Raw genomic sequence first — 17245 nt, 5'->3', positions numbered from 1 at the left:
TCTGGGTCGTTCCAGAGTATCTCTGCTTGGATATCCCACCAGTCCTGTTATTCAGGTGTGCTGTCACAGGTACTGAATGTGTCCCGCAGAATTCACAGGTAGCGTCATCAGGTTCACGAGCAGTCGCGAGGCACTGAATGAAAAGTCACCTGCTCATCACAGAAAGATCTGGACCTGCTGATCGGTGTTTGTTAGAGGATCTCATCCACCGTGCCTCCTCTTTTATTTGCCGACGTTTTATTATGAAACCTTTTTTTCCGCCTTTTTGTTTTCCCCACAGTATTGACTTTCTTGCTGATAATCTCCTATATAGCGTTTTGTTCTTGTTATATTTGTATTTCTTAATTTCAATGGGATCAGATTTGCTTTTCCTTTTGCGGTCGCTCTGTTTTCCATTGCTGGAATCACTTTTGCCAATCACCACTCCCTCTTTTTTTTCCCCCCTCTGTCCAGGCTCTGAGTTCAGAGTTGGCCGAGGCTCGGGATGATACCAAGAAGACCCAGAACGACATGCTGCACGCTGAGAACGTCAGGGCAGGCAGAGACAAGTACAAAACCCTACGCCAGATCCGCCAGGGCAACACCAAGCAGCGCATTGATGAGTTCGAGTCCATGTGAGCCAGAGAGACAGGTGGACACAACACTGAAAAGAGACAATTCGTCTCATTGCCATGCCAACGCCTAACTTTCTTTGTAAAGCCCAAAAGAAAATCGTGCAGCCACTCCAGGATCTCCTGCGTTTTTTTTCTATCCAGGAGAAAGTCCAGCGAACAGGCTTCGTAGCTTCAGCCTCGCCAAAGGGTTGGCCAGTCACACTGCTTTCTGCTTTTTAGAGCTCACCCCAATGAAGCACACGTTTTTGAGTCAGTCTGGAAAAAAACAAACAAGCAACGTATCCTCCTCCTTGTACATTACTGGCAGTTTTAATGCATGTACGATAATTAAACGATAACAGGACCCTTAGACAAGACGTGAAAGCGGACAGAATTGGTTGATGTTGTGCTTTTACTAAACAAAATAGAATGGCCATTTGTAGCTGTAGCTTGTTGATGTTGGCGGCTTGCCTGTCCACACAGCTTTAATATCTGTACCTTACTTTTACTTCTTTTGTCATCAGCTGAACAATTTAAATCATTCGTTTTTTTTAAAACGCCTTACCTGTGTCATTTCTTTCCTGTCTAGTATTACTCCTTGTCATGTTGCTTTGGGACGGTTCTGCTGTAAGCGTCATTGATCTGGTCATGTTACATCAGCTAATTGATCTTCTTGAATGGTTGTCAGTTTGCAAATGCTCCCGCTGAGCAGTTGGGAGCAGATACATTTGCTTCTTTTACATTCTTACTGTGCTGGCATTCTCTGTCCATTGAGACTTTTGTTCAAATATATATATTTTACCCCACAATAAAGAATTCATTTATATTTCCAAATATGCAGCTACAGTCCTGACTGAGGTTAAAGCCAGTAGAGACGTGTCAGACGTCCACCTTCGAACGCACTGTTGTTATGGATTTCAAAGAAAGCCTGAATTTGCTGCTTAAAGCCAATATTCATGAACTACTTTCCTGTCCGTAAAAGTGCTGTTTGCTCATTGGTCAAACACACAAGTAGAACAAAATATTGAGGTATTTTTTTAATGATCATGTGAAGACAAATCCTTATGTATCATTTTGACACGCTTTTCAATGCTACCAATTACAGCAGAGGAATCCTTCAAATAAACTGATTATTAATGTCAGTAAACGCAACCCTGCATTGGAACAATTGTGTTACTTCATTTACTGTTTCAGAATGTTTAGATAACACGTGTTCTGTAAAATATATGTTTTCGTGGTAAGTATTTATCCTCAGAACCATCATTTGATTTTGCAGTCTTCTGTGAAGACAATTGTGGTTTAGTATCAGGAAATTAAACCTGGTATCAAACCAAAGTGTGTGATACATCCACTAGTCCACTACAATGCACGGTGTCAGTGTCATGGTTTAGCCTCGCCTTAACATTCTTAGCTTGACGGGAAAAAACACGTTTATCATCTCATTAACTACCAAGGCTGAATACAAAAAATGTTTCCCCACAAGTGACATCAGTGTAATTCACTAAATTTGCTTTCTGGCAGTTCCTCTGAAAATAATCCCATCATCATTAATTAGATATTAGACCTTAAAATGCCATCTTTTGGAGGGCACTTTTGTTTTATTGCCTGTGATGAAGTGGAAAGATAAAGGTGGGAGGGGCTTAGTGTCTTCAGACTCCCAATGAGATCGAGCCAGATCTATCACTCACTCCTCCCCAGCCGTCCAAATATGATCCACTCTGGCTCCAAACCACTCTCAACACTCAAGATGCCAAAACCCTCATGGCTTCAAAACAGCAGTTCACAAACCATCGGGAAGTTGGTTCCACACCCAGGCGAGGCTAACCGTCACACTCAAACAATATCCTCTCGTGGACTGGTGGGTCCGGTAGACGCTTTGACGTAACACTCAATATAAGGAAAAAATAGTAATACGTTTATTTGATCAAGCACAATCAACTAAACCGCGAGACTTCCCTTACAAAAAAAGCTAAATATTTGTGGCTGATTTGCAGCAAAGAAATGACTTATTATTACATTTTTTGGCAAAGGTGGCCACTAATGGCAAACTTCCAGAAACACGCTGGCAATAATGAGAAGTTTGCCACCAATGGCGAACGTTAACCAGTGGTTTGCCACCACATTTTGCCACTAAAAAAAATGTCCCCTCGGGGATTAATAAAGTAACTACCTAACCTAACCTAACCTAGCGCCATATTTTTAGTAACCCTCTAATAATGTGTGTGCCATTAGTAGCAAATGTGCCTGCCGGTTTACCATAAAAGTTTGCTATAGATAGCATTTCTGGCAATAATGGTATTATTTATATATTGCCAAGAGGGTTGTTCTATTATTTAGCCTTATTATACTTTATTGCTTGATATTCAATGTGCATTTATCTGCCTTTTCCAATTCTTTCCAAACCACATTTCACAATGATGATAGGGAGTTTCATTTATTTTTAGGTAAAGTGGCCAAACTGAGAATTCTGTATTCCACATCAGTGACACATTGTAAGGGATACTCATGGATAACACACCAACTGCTCGTGATAAGTTTATGTACACAGATCCATTGTAAATATCTTCCATGTTTGTAACATTGTTTTTCTTCCTGTAGATAACTGATAACTGATATCATAAATAACTCTTCCCCTGCTATCATGAACACCGCTGCCCAATGAAGGAAGCAGTTCAATGATAGAAGACACTGGACGCTGAAGACTGGTACTAATTAAATGTCAAAGTGAACAAAGAACACTCATCTAGTATAGTGAAATCAGGTGCTTGTAAAATGTTGAGAAGTGAGCATAAATACGCTTCAAGCTCCCGATGCAATTGATTTATTAACAACACGAGTGAAGAGCATATGCTACAAACGTCACTGATGTTGTGGTGTTAATAAATAAACTGCATTGGGAGCTTTCAGTGTGAATAATTTCCTATCCAATCAATAATTGAATCTTTGGACCTTTTGTTCATAAATTCCAGTCTCACACTTTGTGTACTTGCAACGCGGGTTACATTATTAAACTAGATAAGTAGGTGAAAAGGCTTTTGAATTGTTGCCGCTTTATGCGTAATTTAATTTATTTGAAGTTAACCTGAGTTGCTTTTTATATTTTTTGGCTGAGGTTGGCCGCTGCCTCAACGACGTTGGCCAACTGCCTGATTTCTAATTCAATAGACAAGAGTCGGCTTGATTTTTTTTTATTTATTTTTTTATGATTAACTGAATCAAAAGTTTGCATTTAAAAGAAAATCTTGTTTTAACCATTTATGTAAATGGGATTAAATACATAGGGATTTTGGATAGGTCTGTTCATGTGCGAGGTCTGCGCCGGCTGTGCCGGGCTGAGACCTGGTCTGAGCTGGTGGAGGCGCAGGTGCGAGTTTACCTCATAATTAACCCGAAAATTGGATTGCACAGGCAAGGCAGGTTCAATGACACATCTCCTGTTGTGCCTTTCCACTCGCAGCCGGGCTCGCCTTGGTCTATAAAAATAGCAAAAATGTACTTTACTTTACATACTCTTTACGCAAGAACTCATTTACGTTTCTTAAAAAAGTACACACACATTTTTCAGATCTTAATCTCATTATTAAAGTGTTGGTTGCATGTCACAGTGACACATCACATAAAATTTGAATTTTCAGAAAAGTTGCTGCAGAGTGTGTACATTCCAGCAAACCTGGAGAAGATTAAAACAAAATTAAGAATCAATTGTTTTCCACAAAGTTAGCCCGAAGTCCACATTTGCTAATGAAAATATGAACTTGCTACAAATTTGCGGCAGAAACCCAACATTTTTTATGAGACTTAGAAACAAATATCTCAACAGTTCATAAAATCTAGTTTGTATCTGGAATTTTATTATTTTTCAAACCGTGCTATTGCAAAATATTTTTGGACAGAGTACATGGATGAAGCAACACGTGAAAGCTTGAGAAGGGCTTTTATTGGTCACTTTTACATCACACACAAGAAACGTTTCATGTCACCTTTGTTTTTCCTGCTTTTGTTTTGGGTTGCTAAAGCTTAGCGGAGTAGCAGGAATGTTTGTAGAAAGTCGCTTCGAAAGAAGATTTTCATGAAATACAAAGAAAAGACGAACAAAGACACGATGGTCAAACTCATTTGGCATTTCTGCCAGTTTCATTTAAATCCAATATTTTTTTTTGTTTTGTTTTTTATTTTCCTGAAATTGTAACGTATTCGGGCAGAACACATCCTAAAATTATCATTCTTTCAAATGCAAAAACAGCTTACCGATACCTTTTATTAGCATTGCACAGTATTATAGTTCAGAAACATTTTTTTGCCTTTGCCTTTTTGCCAACTTTATCTATACATATGAAACCACTGACTAATGCCAGCTTTGGGTTTTTGGCACCGAGCCATGGACCATCTCTTGGAAGGAAACTCTTTATTTGCCAGCGGGACACAGTCAAACAGCAGCAATGGTCTAACTTTTTTATATTTTGGTTCAATATAACCACCATTAGCGTGAGCAAAAGAGGTGACACTAACTTATTTCCGGAGCAGAAATGAAGCTGTATATTAAAGCACATTAGAAATAAAGGTGTGAATAAACTGTAATAAAAGAGGGACTGTCAATATTTTCAATTTTTTTTTTTCTGTTGGTTGAAATAGATGTTAGCATGTAACAGGACTTGAAGCAATTTTTTGACAAATGAGCAACAAACAGCATTTCATCTGTCTAGACAAAACCCATGAATAAACTCTTTACGGTGGTGTTCAGACTGAACACGAAGCAAATTTGAGAGTGATTAAAAACAGAGGAAGTGGATAGAAGCAAGTATACTTGGAAATACTTATCTAAGAAAAAAAGATCACCTTCATTCAAGCATTGCAGGATAGCTGGCAGCATAGGATGAACTTCAGTGTTCTTCCATAGCACTGAAATGAATGGAAAAGTTGCCCTGAAGCTCTGCAATGACTCGCTAAAAATAATTACCAAATAAATGAATGAAGCAAGAAAGCCTTGTCTTGCTGTGAGGGAAATATGACATGTCTACTTATGTCTGAGTAGGAATAGCACCAGTGTAATTACTTACAATTAAGTAAATGAATGATGTGTATTGTGCAGGGGCATAAAAAAAAAACATTCTTAATGTTAGGTAGTAACAAGCAATTACATTTTGAATTTGCCCTCAATGAATTGTCTGTGCCAGCTCGGGGAAAAGGGAATGATGCAAGTTTAAAATGTGATACCTTGGTTGAAAAAAGGTGTGATATTTGTGAAGGTATAGAGCTCCACTTGGAGAAGAAAATAAATCAAGAAACTGTGAAGAATTACAGAAAGAACTGGAATTAGAATCTGTAATGTCAGCATATTGGCTACACTCGAATTTGCATCAACAATGCAAGGCCAGAAGTTTGTTTCGTGTTCAGTCTGAACGAACTTTGCACGACTTTAGCACAGTTAAGGAGTAATTTCACCTTTTATATTCAGCAAACTCACGTTGACTACAATCTCTTCTTGTTGATAAAACTCATGCACAATTACAAAAATAGTTTTTTAACAGGTTCATGGTAATAGAAAAATATTTGTTGCCCTCATACTTTAAATATGAATTTTAATATCCACAGGAATGTTAACACTATAAAGGTTTGCTAAAAAAAAAAAAAAAAAAAACCATAGAGTCCGGACCCTATAGCTAATGCTAGCACACAGTGCCAGAGCAGCAGGGTGGTAGTGTCTCAGGGGGAAAAAAAAGCCTTTAGCATAGCACTTAGCTATGGAGGGGTCCAAGAAAAATAAATCAAATAACAGACGGTTTGATGGGACCAGAATTGTTCCTGAGACTTGTTCGTGACCTACATATCACTGCACAGCACTTGAGAAGAAAGCTTTTCAAGTTAGAGCTTCGAGGCAATTAGTAAATAAATGTTGTGGTTGTAGTTTTGGATTTCTGGGAAAAGTGTCTTAAAGGTTTTGGAGCCTGTGGGACAAATGGGCCGAACTAGTTCAAACCACTTTTCATCTACTGTCACTTTAAGTCCATTTTGACTCCTGTTCTCCCCGAGGTGGAGAATATGCCTCAGGAGTAAGGAGCAAATCAAGTTTAACCAAAGGGTTTCAGACAACACCTGTAACCCTGATATCATTTTCACTGTCAGCCTCAACCCAACAAATGTTAGAGGCTTCATCATTTTTTAGCTACACAACATCACACTTTCTGTTCACTGACAATATAAACAGTTAACCGTTTAAAAAAGTGCATTCCACACTTCCCTGCACTTGAAAAGAAGGGAATACAAATCCCCCTCTTAAAAGCCTAAGTACCAAAGGTGGCAAAAGTTTGCCACATAAACTAAAATATTCAACTCAAATATTTTTGTTTAAATACTTTCATATAAAACAATGATCTTGTTTAAAAGTTTATAGGATACAATTTGTATCAACAAAGAGAGGTATCATCTGCTAACCAGTTAAGAGTTTTAGCTTTTCGAACAGATCTTCAGGCATTGAAATAATCCCACTGGTAGAGATGATGATCAAAGTTAAACATATCTTCCATAGAGAAAGCTCACAAAAAGGGAAAAATTGGGGCTTTAAATTAAATTATGTTAGTTACATCGGGTTGGAAAGAACAAGCGATTTGAAGAGTCACCTTGAAATCGTGATGTGCATTTTTTTTTTTTAACTACTTTTGTTTTACAAATTTTATGATAAATCAAACCGTTCTAATACCAGGGCGTCAAATACTGCTGACTTGCCATAGTTCACCGGTTGGCTCAGAACTACGCTAAAGCAGCCTTAAGTTTAGACACCAAAAATCACATGTTTAGGAAAAGATCGTGGTCTGGGTTAAAATCTGTAATTTTGCACAGGTAACATTACATACAGTATCGCTCTGATGGCATATTGGATGCCCTGGGACTGAAAGTGACCTGGAGGAACTTGTGTTTTTTTAAAAAATTGGTGATACAAGTAGATTATTATTGTTTAAGGACAGTAATCAGTTCAAGTCTACGATGGTTAGGAATAGATTATACAAGTTATTTTTGAATATTTTAGTACTTTTTCTTGTTTTCTTTACCAACCACTGGGTTTCAATGTAACCAGTGAGATCACCCCTGAGAAAAGTTTGGAATACTAAACACGACCGCATGTTGGTATAACCACTGTTTTTATGATACTAGTTGTCTGGTAAAACCCTTTGTGGGAGGGTTTTTTGTTTTAGGAAGGTGTTACCCAACTTGTACCGCAAAGTTATGAATCTCTGTGTATTTAAAAGAAAGGTATAAAGAGTTCTACCCTGTTGGGGAAGACAAACCCTCTCTAATGGTGACACCTCCGACAACCCTGTGTCTCATGCACCGGTAATACAGTAATAAATTAACACATAATTTAAATTAAAATAACACCTACAATCTTTATTCCACCTCAACATTTCAGGTGACCATGCTCTCAGCCGCCACCTCGATGTGATTTGGAATATTTATATGGTTAAAAGGCAAGAAAAGAGCAGAGCGTGTGTTTAAAATAAATCCGTACTGAAAGCTGATGAACTGTGAAGTCAGCTGACAGGGCTATCCTAACAGAGGAAATAACTCTTACTCAAAAGTGAACAACAGCTTGGGGTTTTCAAGTGGAGTTTTTGCTATCTTCTTTTGTGAGTGCCATTTGAGTTTCACTTCCCTGCGGGGGAAATCCACAAACTCTCAACAACTGATGTGCACCTGTCAGCACAGACAGAAACCCTTGATGTGTTTGTTGAGCTAATTCGAGCATTATATACGGAAGGAATGTATTTGCAATGTGGCAGAGACATTTTAAGATATTCCATTAAACACCCCTTTTCACCTCAGTGACTGAAAAGCAGACTGCACAGAATTGAGCTATAAAGTATACCCTGATATGATTGCCAAAAAAGAACAAAAAACAAAGCTAAGGAGAAAAAAACAATATGAACAAAAAGTGCCAAAAAACTGAATAATTTTAAAACTATGTAAATAACTTAAAATGTAACAAATAAATTAATTTAAAATAAACAACATTGTCACCCTTTAAACATCAAAAAACCTGTTACAACTCATCACCAAAAGTAACCCAAATATGCAAATTAAACCGCAACCTCTCCACATCTTAAGTGCTGAAATAGCAGGCATATTTATAGAAAATATGGCAATTTGGGGATTTCTCTTTACATAAATACCATTAAAATTAATGAGATGACATCCCTGCAGTGAAAATAAGAAGTCCGTTATCAACCTAAGGAGTCTTACATCTTGTGCTTTTGGTTTGTGTATGTCCAACTTGACTTTAATCATTATGATTATGATTGCAAGGAATAAACCTGGAATGAGCTCAGTTAAGATGAATATTTAACTTCCTCTTCTGTCTGTATTCAAGTACTGTGCTGCAATTTCTCCAGCAGAATTGCAGCTGCAAGCTCCTGAGCATCCACCACATGAGGGTTCCTGATCATTACCATTCTCACCAAATCTGGAGGGAAGACGCCACACAAGTTAACAAACACCCTCTCCCTGAGGTCCTGGTATCGACCCAAGGCAGGAGGCTCCTGGTGTTGGGGTCCTGGAGGGAGGTGGCTCTTATGAGTAGTGATGGATGGAAGGGGCTGCTGCGGCAGTGGTGGGAGACTTGATGCAGAAAGGCCACGAGGTGATGAATGGACTTGCTGTCCCCAAGGAGAGTGCCAAGCCTTTCCATGGACTTGTGGGAGGCTCTTGTAGGAGAAGAAATCATAGCAAGGCGTTGGGGATGACTGATAAGTGGGGTCCCAGTTAATCTGATGCTGAGGTTGTTGGTTTAGTCCAGAGAAGTTTCTTCTGGAGTGAAGTAGCGATCCTTCATACATACGGGAGTCCTGGAGCCCACCCTCTTGCCAAAGGGAGCTCATCAGATTACGTCCGAGTGGGGAGCTCTGAGACTGGGAGTGAGCGGTAGATGTTTGAGGTGGCTGTGGTGGACGAGGCAGTAATTCCCCTGGAAAACTGCTCAGCAATGGATGCTGATGCTGGGGCGAAATGTAGGTTAAAGGTGTCTTGTAGGGACGCGGAGATGCGTGGAATGTGACAGAAGTTGGGGGGTTTTCCATGCCGAGACCATGTTGTCTCTGCAGTACCTGAGGAATGGAGTAGCCATGAGGAGAGTGCTGGCTCAGTCCAGGAGAAACGTGACTTGCAAGGTGGGCATACTGGTCAGAGTAGTGATGATGGTGGTGAGGGTGGTGGCATTTGGGGCTATCGTCTAACATGGGGTCAGGGGAGAAAGAGTCTGAGCTGATACTGCCTTCACTGCTACAGTCTGAAAGCAGTGAATTTGCTCGCAGATCAGCTGGAAAGAAGCTTTCAGGAGTTGGAGGCACTAAAAGGCTGAGACTTGAATAGGCCTTTACCAGAGAGCTGTAACCCACCTCTGGAGACTCGCATCTGTGGTAAGATTCCGCCTTGCTTGGTCCAGGAACCCTGGAGCTGCCTCTAATACCTTCCCCAGGGTACTCCCAATGATCCACATGCCCTAATGAAGGGGGGGCCCCTGAAGCAAGATGGCCTACAATACTGCTGCTACAGCTGCTGCCTCCTTTATCTCCTGCTACTGTGGAATGGATCTGAAGTCTATCCCCCATGAGGTCAGTGAAGGACCTCTGAGAGCTATGGTTTGGCTGTTTATTTCCAGTGCCCCGACTTTGTTCAGCATCAGCCATTCCTTCTAATTGACCAGTACTTTGGCTCTTCACCATCAAGGCTTGTTGCAGCCGGCCTCTGGAAGCGATTGACGAAATTTTGGCACTGGCACGGAGCTCATCCGCCACAGAACGCTGGGGTTGGCTGCCCCTTTCGGGGTGATAAAACTTACACTTGTGGCCATATGTGCACTTCTTCCCTGTTGAAAGAAAAAAAGCATCTTTCATTATTATGCTGGAATGAAAACATTTCTAACATTTTGGCTCGTTAATGGTATTTGTTTCTTTTTTATCATCTCTATCCAATTCCACTGCTCTAGAGGAGCCACAACAGTAAAAACCTGAATTATACAAAGTGTGATCAAAAAAGTTCTGAGCAGAGCAGGGAGAGCAGTAACTTCCATGAGTAAAAAGTACAAGTTATGTCACTTTATTAACATCAGCACCTGTGTTACACGTTTTTGTGAACATTGGTACGTGTGTATTTGCAATTTCACCATGAACCTGAAACTTGAGCAAAGAGTGCACATAAAATTTCAAGTCAAATTATTGGGGAACAGAAAGAAGTCACAGGGAGTCAAATCCAGTGAGTAGGGGTATTAGGGAGCAACCATTTTGTTGTTACTGGCAAGAAACTTGAGCAGTTTCAATGGACTGTGAAAGGGCGTGTTATCATGTTGGAGAACCCAAATACAATTGTGCGAAAGTTCAGGTCGTTTTCTCGAAATGTTTTCCCACAGACGCTTCAAAACATATACGTTCACCCTGCGAATGTCTAAGAAAATTCACGTAGTTGCGCCCCTGACCTGACGCACGTTCCTTGGTCTTGGACTGTGACGTTCTGCCCCTCTTGAAAAACAAATGCCACTTAAAACACCTCGCCTGGCTCATTGCATCATTGCCGTACATTGCTGAGGCACTTCAAGGATCTCCCTTGTTGATATCACACGTTCGACACAAAGTTTGATGTGCAGTCTCTGCTCAAGTCCATGGTGAAATCACAAATGCACATGTGTAACACAGGTGCTCACGTTGATTATTACTTGGAATACTGAATTCCAAAGGTTGTTGCTTCCCTCTGCTCCATGTCCATTTGTGCTCAATTGGAAAGGCCTTGGAACTTCTTGATTGTACCTCATGTTTTCTTTGGGTTCATTATTGTTGTGAGCAAGAGTGGGTGCATATATTACCATAAGGACAAGGCTGCTTCCTGTGCTCAGGAATAACAGGCCTCTTCCTCAGGAAGTTATCCAGACTAGGTCCGTGGCGTCCCAGTGGGTCATCTGGTGGCATGAATCTAAACGCACAGTTAACATATTAAGATTATGTCAAAATTAGATCCCTAAAATCAGAGACAACTCAAAGTTCTTTTATTCATACTCCTATATTGAGAATTCAGGAAATCTGACAGCACTAATGGAGACTGTATCAAGGACGTTCTGCAGTGACATTGTGTTTTCAGACCACAACAGATCTTTGTACAATAAGAAATCTGAATTAATGTGGATGCTCTGAAGTTTGTATGAGCTACGAGAACAATCATTCACATTTTAGGTATTGAGCTGACAGAGCAATACAGAAGCAACAGAAAATACTAATATTACTTCTAGGTTTTCCTAGAGGAGCAAAGTTTAGGTACATATTTTGCATCCCCAACATTCCAGCAACCATCGATCGCTTAGGCACAAGAAAAGACACAAAAAGTGAATACGGTAGCACTTTGCTAATGTGTCCAATGGTGTTTTGATTAGTAGAGAAAAAGTGAAGGGAAGTAATTAAGATCAAAAGAATAGCAATGACAAAATAAAGATGCCTGTGCTCAAACAAATCCCCTGCAGAATGGCATTGCACAAATATTAAAGGAATACTGGCTTAATTTGATTCTATTTTAAAAGTGCCTTTTAGTGTTTAGGGAACTCATAGGATGTTGCAGACAAAAGAAATTCATGGCTTGGACAGAAGTTAAAGCTTTTCATTTTAACGGCTAATGCATAGCAGCAAAGCCTCCTATGACTTCATAGAAGTTTTTTTTTTTTTTAAATTTTTCTTACTGAGAGTAAAATATGACACGATAAAATGCATAAGAGATGCATGCTTTTTCATACATTTCTTGAGGACTTTCTCATTTTCTCTTTTCGTAACTCAGAATCAGTATTCGTTTGGCATTGTTATCTTACTTGTCATTTACAAAGGAGTACATCAGTAGACGTTCATCAATGAATTTTTTCCACTCTGGTTTCTCATTGGCCAGGTCTCGGTAGTTGTCATTGGAAACAATTATGCCGTCCGACTCGTAGGCCAGTTTGACGATGAATCGGTCGTCGTAGCAAACCACACGGCGTCCCTGCACACGTCGAGAGGGAGTGAAAACCAGGATCTTCTCTTTCTCCAGTCGCCGTAGGATCTCTTGGTCTGAACAAAGAGAGGGGACTCATTTAAACAAAGAAAAACTGACAGGAGGAAGTTCTCTTTGGTTTTGACGACGATACAAAATCTTTTCCAAAGCAGAAGATTTAAGCTCTTCCTTTCAGTTATTTACAGTAGTGTATCATTTCACTGACTTTGAATCGTCATCAGTGAACGATATGTGGGCTTGGGTAATATAATATCAACATCATGATATGTAACTCGATATGGTCTTAGACTTTCTTCATCATAAGGTGTTGTATTTTTTCTGGATTTAAAGCCTACATTACAATGAAGTAATGTCATTTTCTGAACTTACCAGACTTTTCTAGCTGTTCTATTATTTGCCTTTACCCACTGAGTCATTATCTATCAAGAACATATTTTGTCAGAATTTAGTCCGTATCGCCCAACCTTAGCCGTTTGTTACCTGTGATAAGAGCATCAGGTCGCGACTGCTCCTTTCTCCAAGCAGGGACAAAGACAGTGATGTCGCGGTGACCCTGCTCCAAGAACCAGTCAACTGCCAGCTGGATGCCTTGGCAAGAGAAAACTTCCTTATTTCCATGACTGCGTGGGCAGGAAGAAATTTTAAGGGCACAATTAGTGATGCAAATGCAAACAGAAGGGTGCAGCCCCACAACCAAAACTACACAATACTAGGTATTTATCAGTAATATCAAACATACAACAGGTTAAAAAAAAAATAATTATGGATCAGTTGACATGACCCTTTTGAGGTGAAACTGTCATGAATGATATGGGTCCATCCATCCATCCAGCCATCTGAGTAGTGTAACTGCATTCAGGATGAGAGATGAATTAGCTTGACGGCAACCAATGCTATACAGCAGATAGTAATTATTAAAAAGGTATGCCAGTTGGAACGTTTTTTTAATAATCAAACTGATGGCACACAAGGTATATCTGAACAAATGATCACCCTCCAAGAAAAATGGCAGTAATGGTAATATACACACAGCCTACTTTTAATATTCAATGCCGGTTTGGGATGTTTTCTTTTGCGTCAGCAAAACGTTTCCCACAGTACCTAGAAGTTTAATTTTGTCAGTCGCTGGCTTGTAAGTATAAACTCTGCCTTTTACATGTAAATATGCTCACAGCTATTTTAAAAAAAAGATGTTAGTCATTGTCAAATAACCCAAAGAGAGCCTCGATAAGCTCTACGGAGGAGCCTTCTGGATTCATGCTTATAATGACAACCTACTGGGAACCTGTTCAGCATTCCAGAATTTTTTTTAATTTTTTTTAATACACTACAGAATTAGTCAAAATCAACAAAAGTTGTTCCACACAAAGGTTTTTGATGAAAAGTGACTTCCCAACATATAGATAAAACACGTATATAATCAAACTGTACCTAATTAAAGCCATTTATCCCTCTAACCTCTGACATGTTTTCACATAAAGACAGCGTCATGACCACTGACATCACATGAAACTGTATGTGATAATCTAAATCACATAAATCTATGTGAAACCATTGGACATGACACTGTCTTTCTTTACCTCTGGAGACAGTTTAATTACAGACTTGATAAAATATCAAATAACTCAAACAGCTTCAGTACAGTGTGAAAAAAAACACGAGACAAGACAGCCAAATGTTTCGTGTTTTCAGCATAGAGCAAGTAATTGTCTTATGGTGCTGTAGTTTAACTGTTCACAGCCAGAAAATAGTTTATTGTTTCATTTGACTATTCTAAAAGCAGACATGGCTGTCGTGTTAATGAATAACTACTGTTCCCTTTCTCTGAAGGTGAAGCATCTCTACAGTCATCATGTAAAATCTGGCTACATTTTTGAGTAAGTAGAACAAAGAAGCTAAAAGACATGGTGTTTTCTAAAGCTTCTCTTTCCTCACCTCATGGCTACGTTGCTCCCGTCCACAACAACAGGCCGAAGGTTTTCTTTATCCTCCGGCATCTGGGACGGACAAAGTAGGCGACATGAGTCCAGAGAGTAGCTGGAGGAGGAGGAGGAAGAGGAGGAGCAGGCCAAAGAGGATGACAAAGCAGAGGAGGGGGGAGACTGAGAGACAGTCGGACCTCCTTGCTGCTCCATCTCTGTCTTGGTTCCCAGTTTGACCAGCTCTCCCAGGATGTCATTGATGAGTGCCCCTGGGCCCAGTTTCCTCAGGACTAGCAGCACTAGGTCCTCAGAATAGCCAAGCTTTAGAGCAAACTCTACTTTATTGCGGCAGTCTGCGAAGGGGTCAGTGGGAGGTAATGGTTCCGGCTGTGGGGGGTCTCCAGGGGATTGGTTTGGTGCCAGGTCCAGCCTGACTGGCTGCCACACTGAGGAGGACTCTCTGTGCTGGACTTGAAGCTGATCTTGGTGCTGTTTTTTACATTCAGAGCCAGATCCGGTCCGGATCCGTTCATCTTCACTGTCAGAGATGGCACTCTCCTCAGAAAAGTTACTGCAACTGCTACTGCTGCTGAAGCTTGAATGAGTACTAAAGCTCGTGCTACGACTACCAATACTGTTACTGCTGCTACTTGGGGGACCAGCTCGGACCTGTAAGACTCCTATATTCCCTGCACCTGTTGCAATGCCTTGGTCGGCCTGCCTTTCAGTACCTTCCACATGGAGGTAGTCCAGATCCAGCCCCAGGCTGAGGATGTGGCCTGTTCCATCCTCCAGATGGTCCTTCAGGCCCATGAAACTGTCTCATACATCCAGCTCCACGCCCTCCGTGACCTCCCAGGCACCTGATTGACCCCACCGTTGCTGCTGATAATTAACTGCTCGCTGACTGGTCCTGGGAGGGAAGCTTGAAGAAAACACAAGAAGTGACTGGTTAAATTCCTGGGGACTGTGTGAAAGACTGGTTAATTTCAACCAATCAGCATGCGCCAAAACTGGTTGACACTCTGCCACTGCTGCAACAGCATACGGCCCTGTCCACCAAAGCGGGTTTTTTTTCTTCCTAAGTACAGCATATTTTCTAAAATTGTTTTAATGAACGCCAGCAGCTTGACGAGGTGTTGACTGTTTATTCTGCGCTGAACGCTGAACGTTTGGCGAGTTTGGTACTCTGGGCGTATGTCTTACAGAGCAAGTGGCATGTTGCTCTTATCTTTTTGATGCCAACGGGTGTGACGAAGCGCCCTAGGAAAGAGTCCAGGCCAAAGCTACACATTCATGAAAAATATGGGATCAGTACTCTCAGATTTAAAAGCAGTCTGGCTCACTTTGTTATCAGATCTCGGTCAGGTGTAAAAGCAAACAGACTTCTTCTTCAACAAAGAAAAACAAAGTAGGGTGCATCGAAACATGACCTGGGATGGGTCGTGGCAAAGTCTGCATGCTCCACCTAACTAATTTGCTTCTTGCTTAACTGAATTCTCTGACTTTTTATCTGATTTAGTGCCAAGTTCAGATAAAGTGATGATAGTGGGAGACTTTAACATTCATTTTGATGTGGGAAATGACAGCCTCATTTCTACACTCAGCTCATTATTAGACTCAATTGGCTTTTCTCAACATGTAAATAAACCCACTTACTGTGGTAACCACACCCTCGAGCTGATTATATCATATTCCATGGAAACTGAAAATTGTATCATATTTCCTCAAAACCCTCTTTTGTTGGACCACTTTTTTAATAACATTTGAAGTTACAATAATGGACTACACAACATGTGGAAATAAATTCCATTACAGTAGATGTTTGTCTAATAATTCTGTGTCCAAGTTTAAGGAAGCAATTACATGTTTATCTTGTTCAGTGCCATGTGCTAAAGCAGTGGAAGGCATCTACGTCGACTTTAGTCCCACACAAGTGGATCATCTTGTAGAAAACACTGCAGCCTCTCTGCGTATAACTCTAGATAATGTCGCACCTCTGAAAAAGAGAGTAATGAAACAGAGGAGGCTGTCTTCTTGGTACAAATCACAATTACACTCTGTTAAGCAGGCAACGCAAAAGCTGGTAAGGAAGTGGCGTTCCACTAATTTGGAAGAATTTTGCCTGGCCTGGAAGGATAGTTTAATATTACATAAGAAAGCTCTTTTTAAGGACTTTATATTATTCATCATTAATAGAGGACAACAAGAACAACCTCAGGTTTCTTTTTAGCACTGTAGCAGGCTGACAAAGAGCCACAGCTCTGTTGAGCCATCTATTCCTTCAGCTCTCAGCATTAATGACTTCATCCACTTCTTCACTAATAGAATTGTTACCATTAGGGAAATAATTGGGCAGACTCTTCCTGCCACTGTTACTGATATGTTGCTAAGCACAGCAGCCCTGGAAGCAACTGTGGGAGAAGATTTGTACCTTAAACATTTCTCTCCTGCTGAGCTCTCCAAGCTAACTGCAATTTTTTTCCTCATCTGGATCATCTACCTGTCTCCTGGATCCCATCCCAACTAAACTCATCAAGGAAGTCTTCAACTTTGTGATCATTTACAAAGGAATGATCTGTTTGAAGATTTTCAGTCAGGCTTTACAGTTCATCATAGCACAGAAACAGCACTGGTGAAAGTTACGGATGATCTTCTAATAGCCTTAGATAATGGACTTGTCTCTGTTCTTGTTCTTCTGGACCTCAGTGCTGCTTT

General features: G+C 40.4%; 2 protein-coding genes across 5 annotated transcripts in view; one reads left to right on the top strand and one right to left on the bottom strand.

Annotated features, from left to right (window-relative positions):
- The window catches only part of LOC138629574 (radixin), a 47281-nt gene extending 45536 nt beyond the window's left edge, over positions 1–1745 (top strand). For all 4 annotated transcript variants that reach the window (XM_069713369.1, XM_069713368.1, XM_069713367.1 and 1 more), the window contains one exon: positions 454–1745. In XM_069713369.1, the coding sequence (XP_069569470.1) occupies positions 454–618 (165 nt within the window). In that variant the 3' untranslated portion in view covers positions 619–1745. The remainder of the gene's footprint in view (positions 1–453) is intronic.
- Positions 1746–8950: 7205 nt separating this feature from the next.
- Positions 8951–15340, bottom strand: LOC138629598 (probable ribonuclease ZC3H12C). Its single transcript, XM_069713408.1, has 5 exons — positions 14541–15340; positions 13086–13225; positions 12427–12661; positions 11440–11546; positions 8951–10449 (listed from the first exon to the last, which is right to left on the bottom strand). Exons 1-5 carry the CDS (start codon positions 15338–15340, stop codon positions 8951–8953), a joined length of 2781 nt encoding a protein of 926 aa, XP_069569509.1.
- Positions 15341–17245: the final 1905 nt, after the last annotated feature.

This window comes from Brachyistius frenatus, unplaced genomic scaffold (genome assembly GCF_029030835.1).
Source record: "Brachyistius frenatus isolate BFR_SWC_R1_liver_20210118 unplaced genomic scaffold, ASM2903083v1 Contig_118, whole genome shotgun sequence".
Classification (NCBI taxonomy): Eukaryota; Metazoa; Chordata; class Actinopteri; family Embiotocidae; genus Brachyistius; species Brachyistius frenatus.
This window is presented reverse-complemented; position numbering and strand designations above follow the sequence as displayed.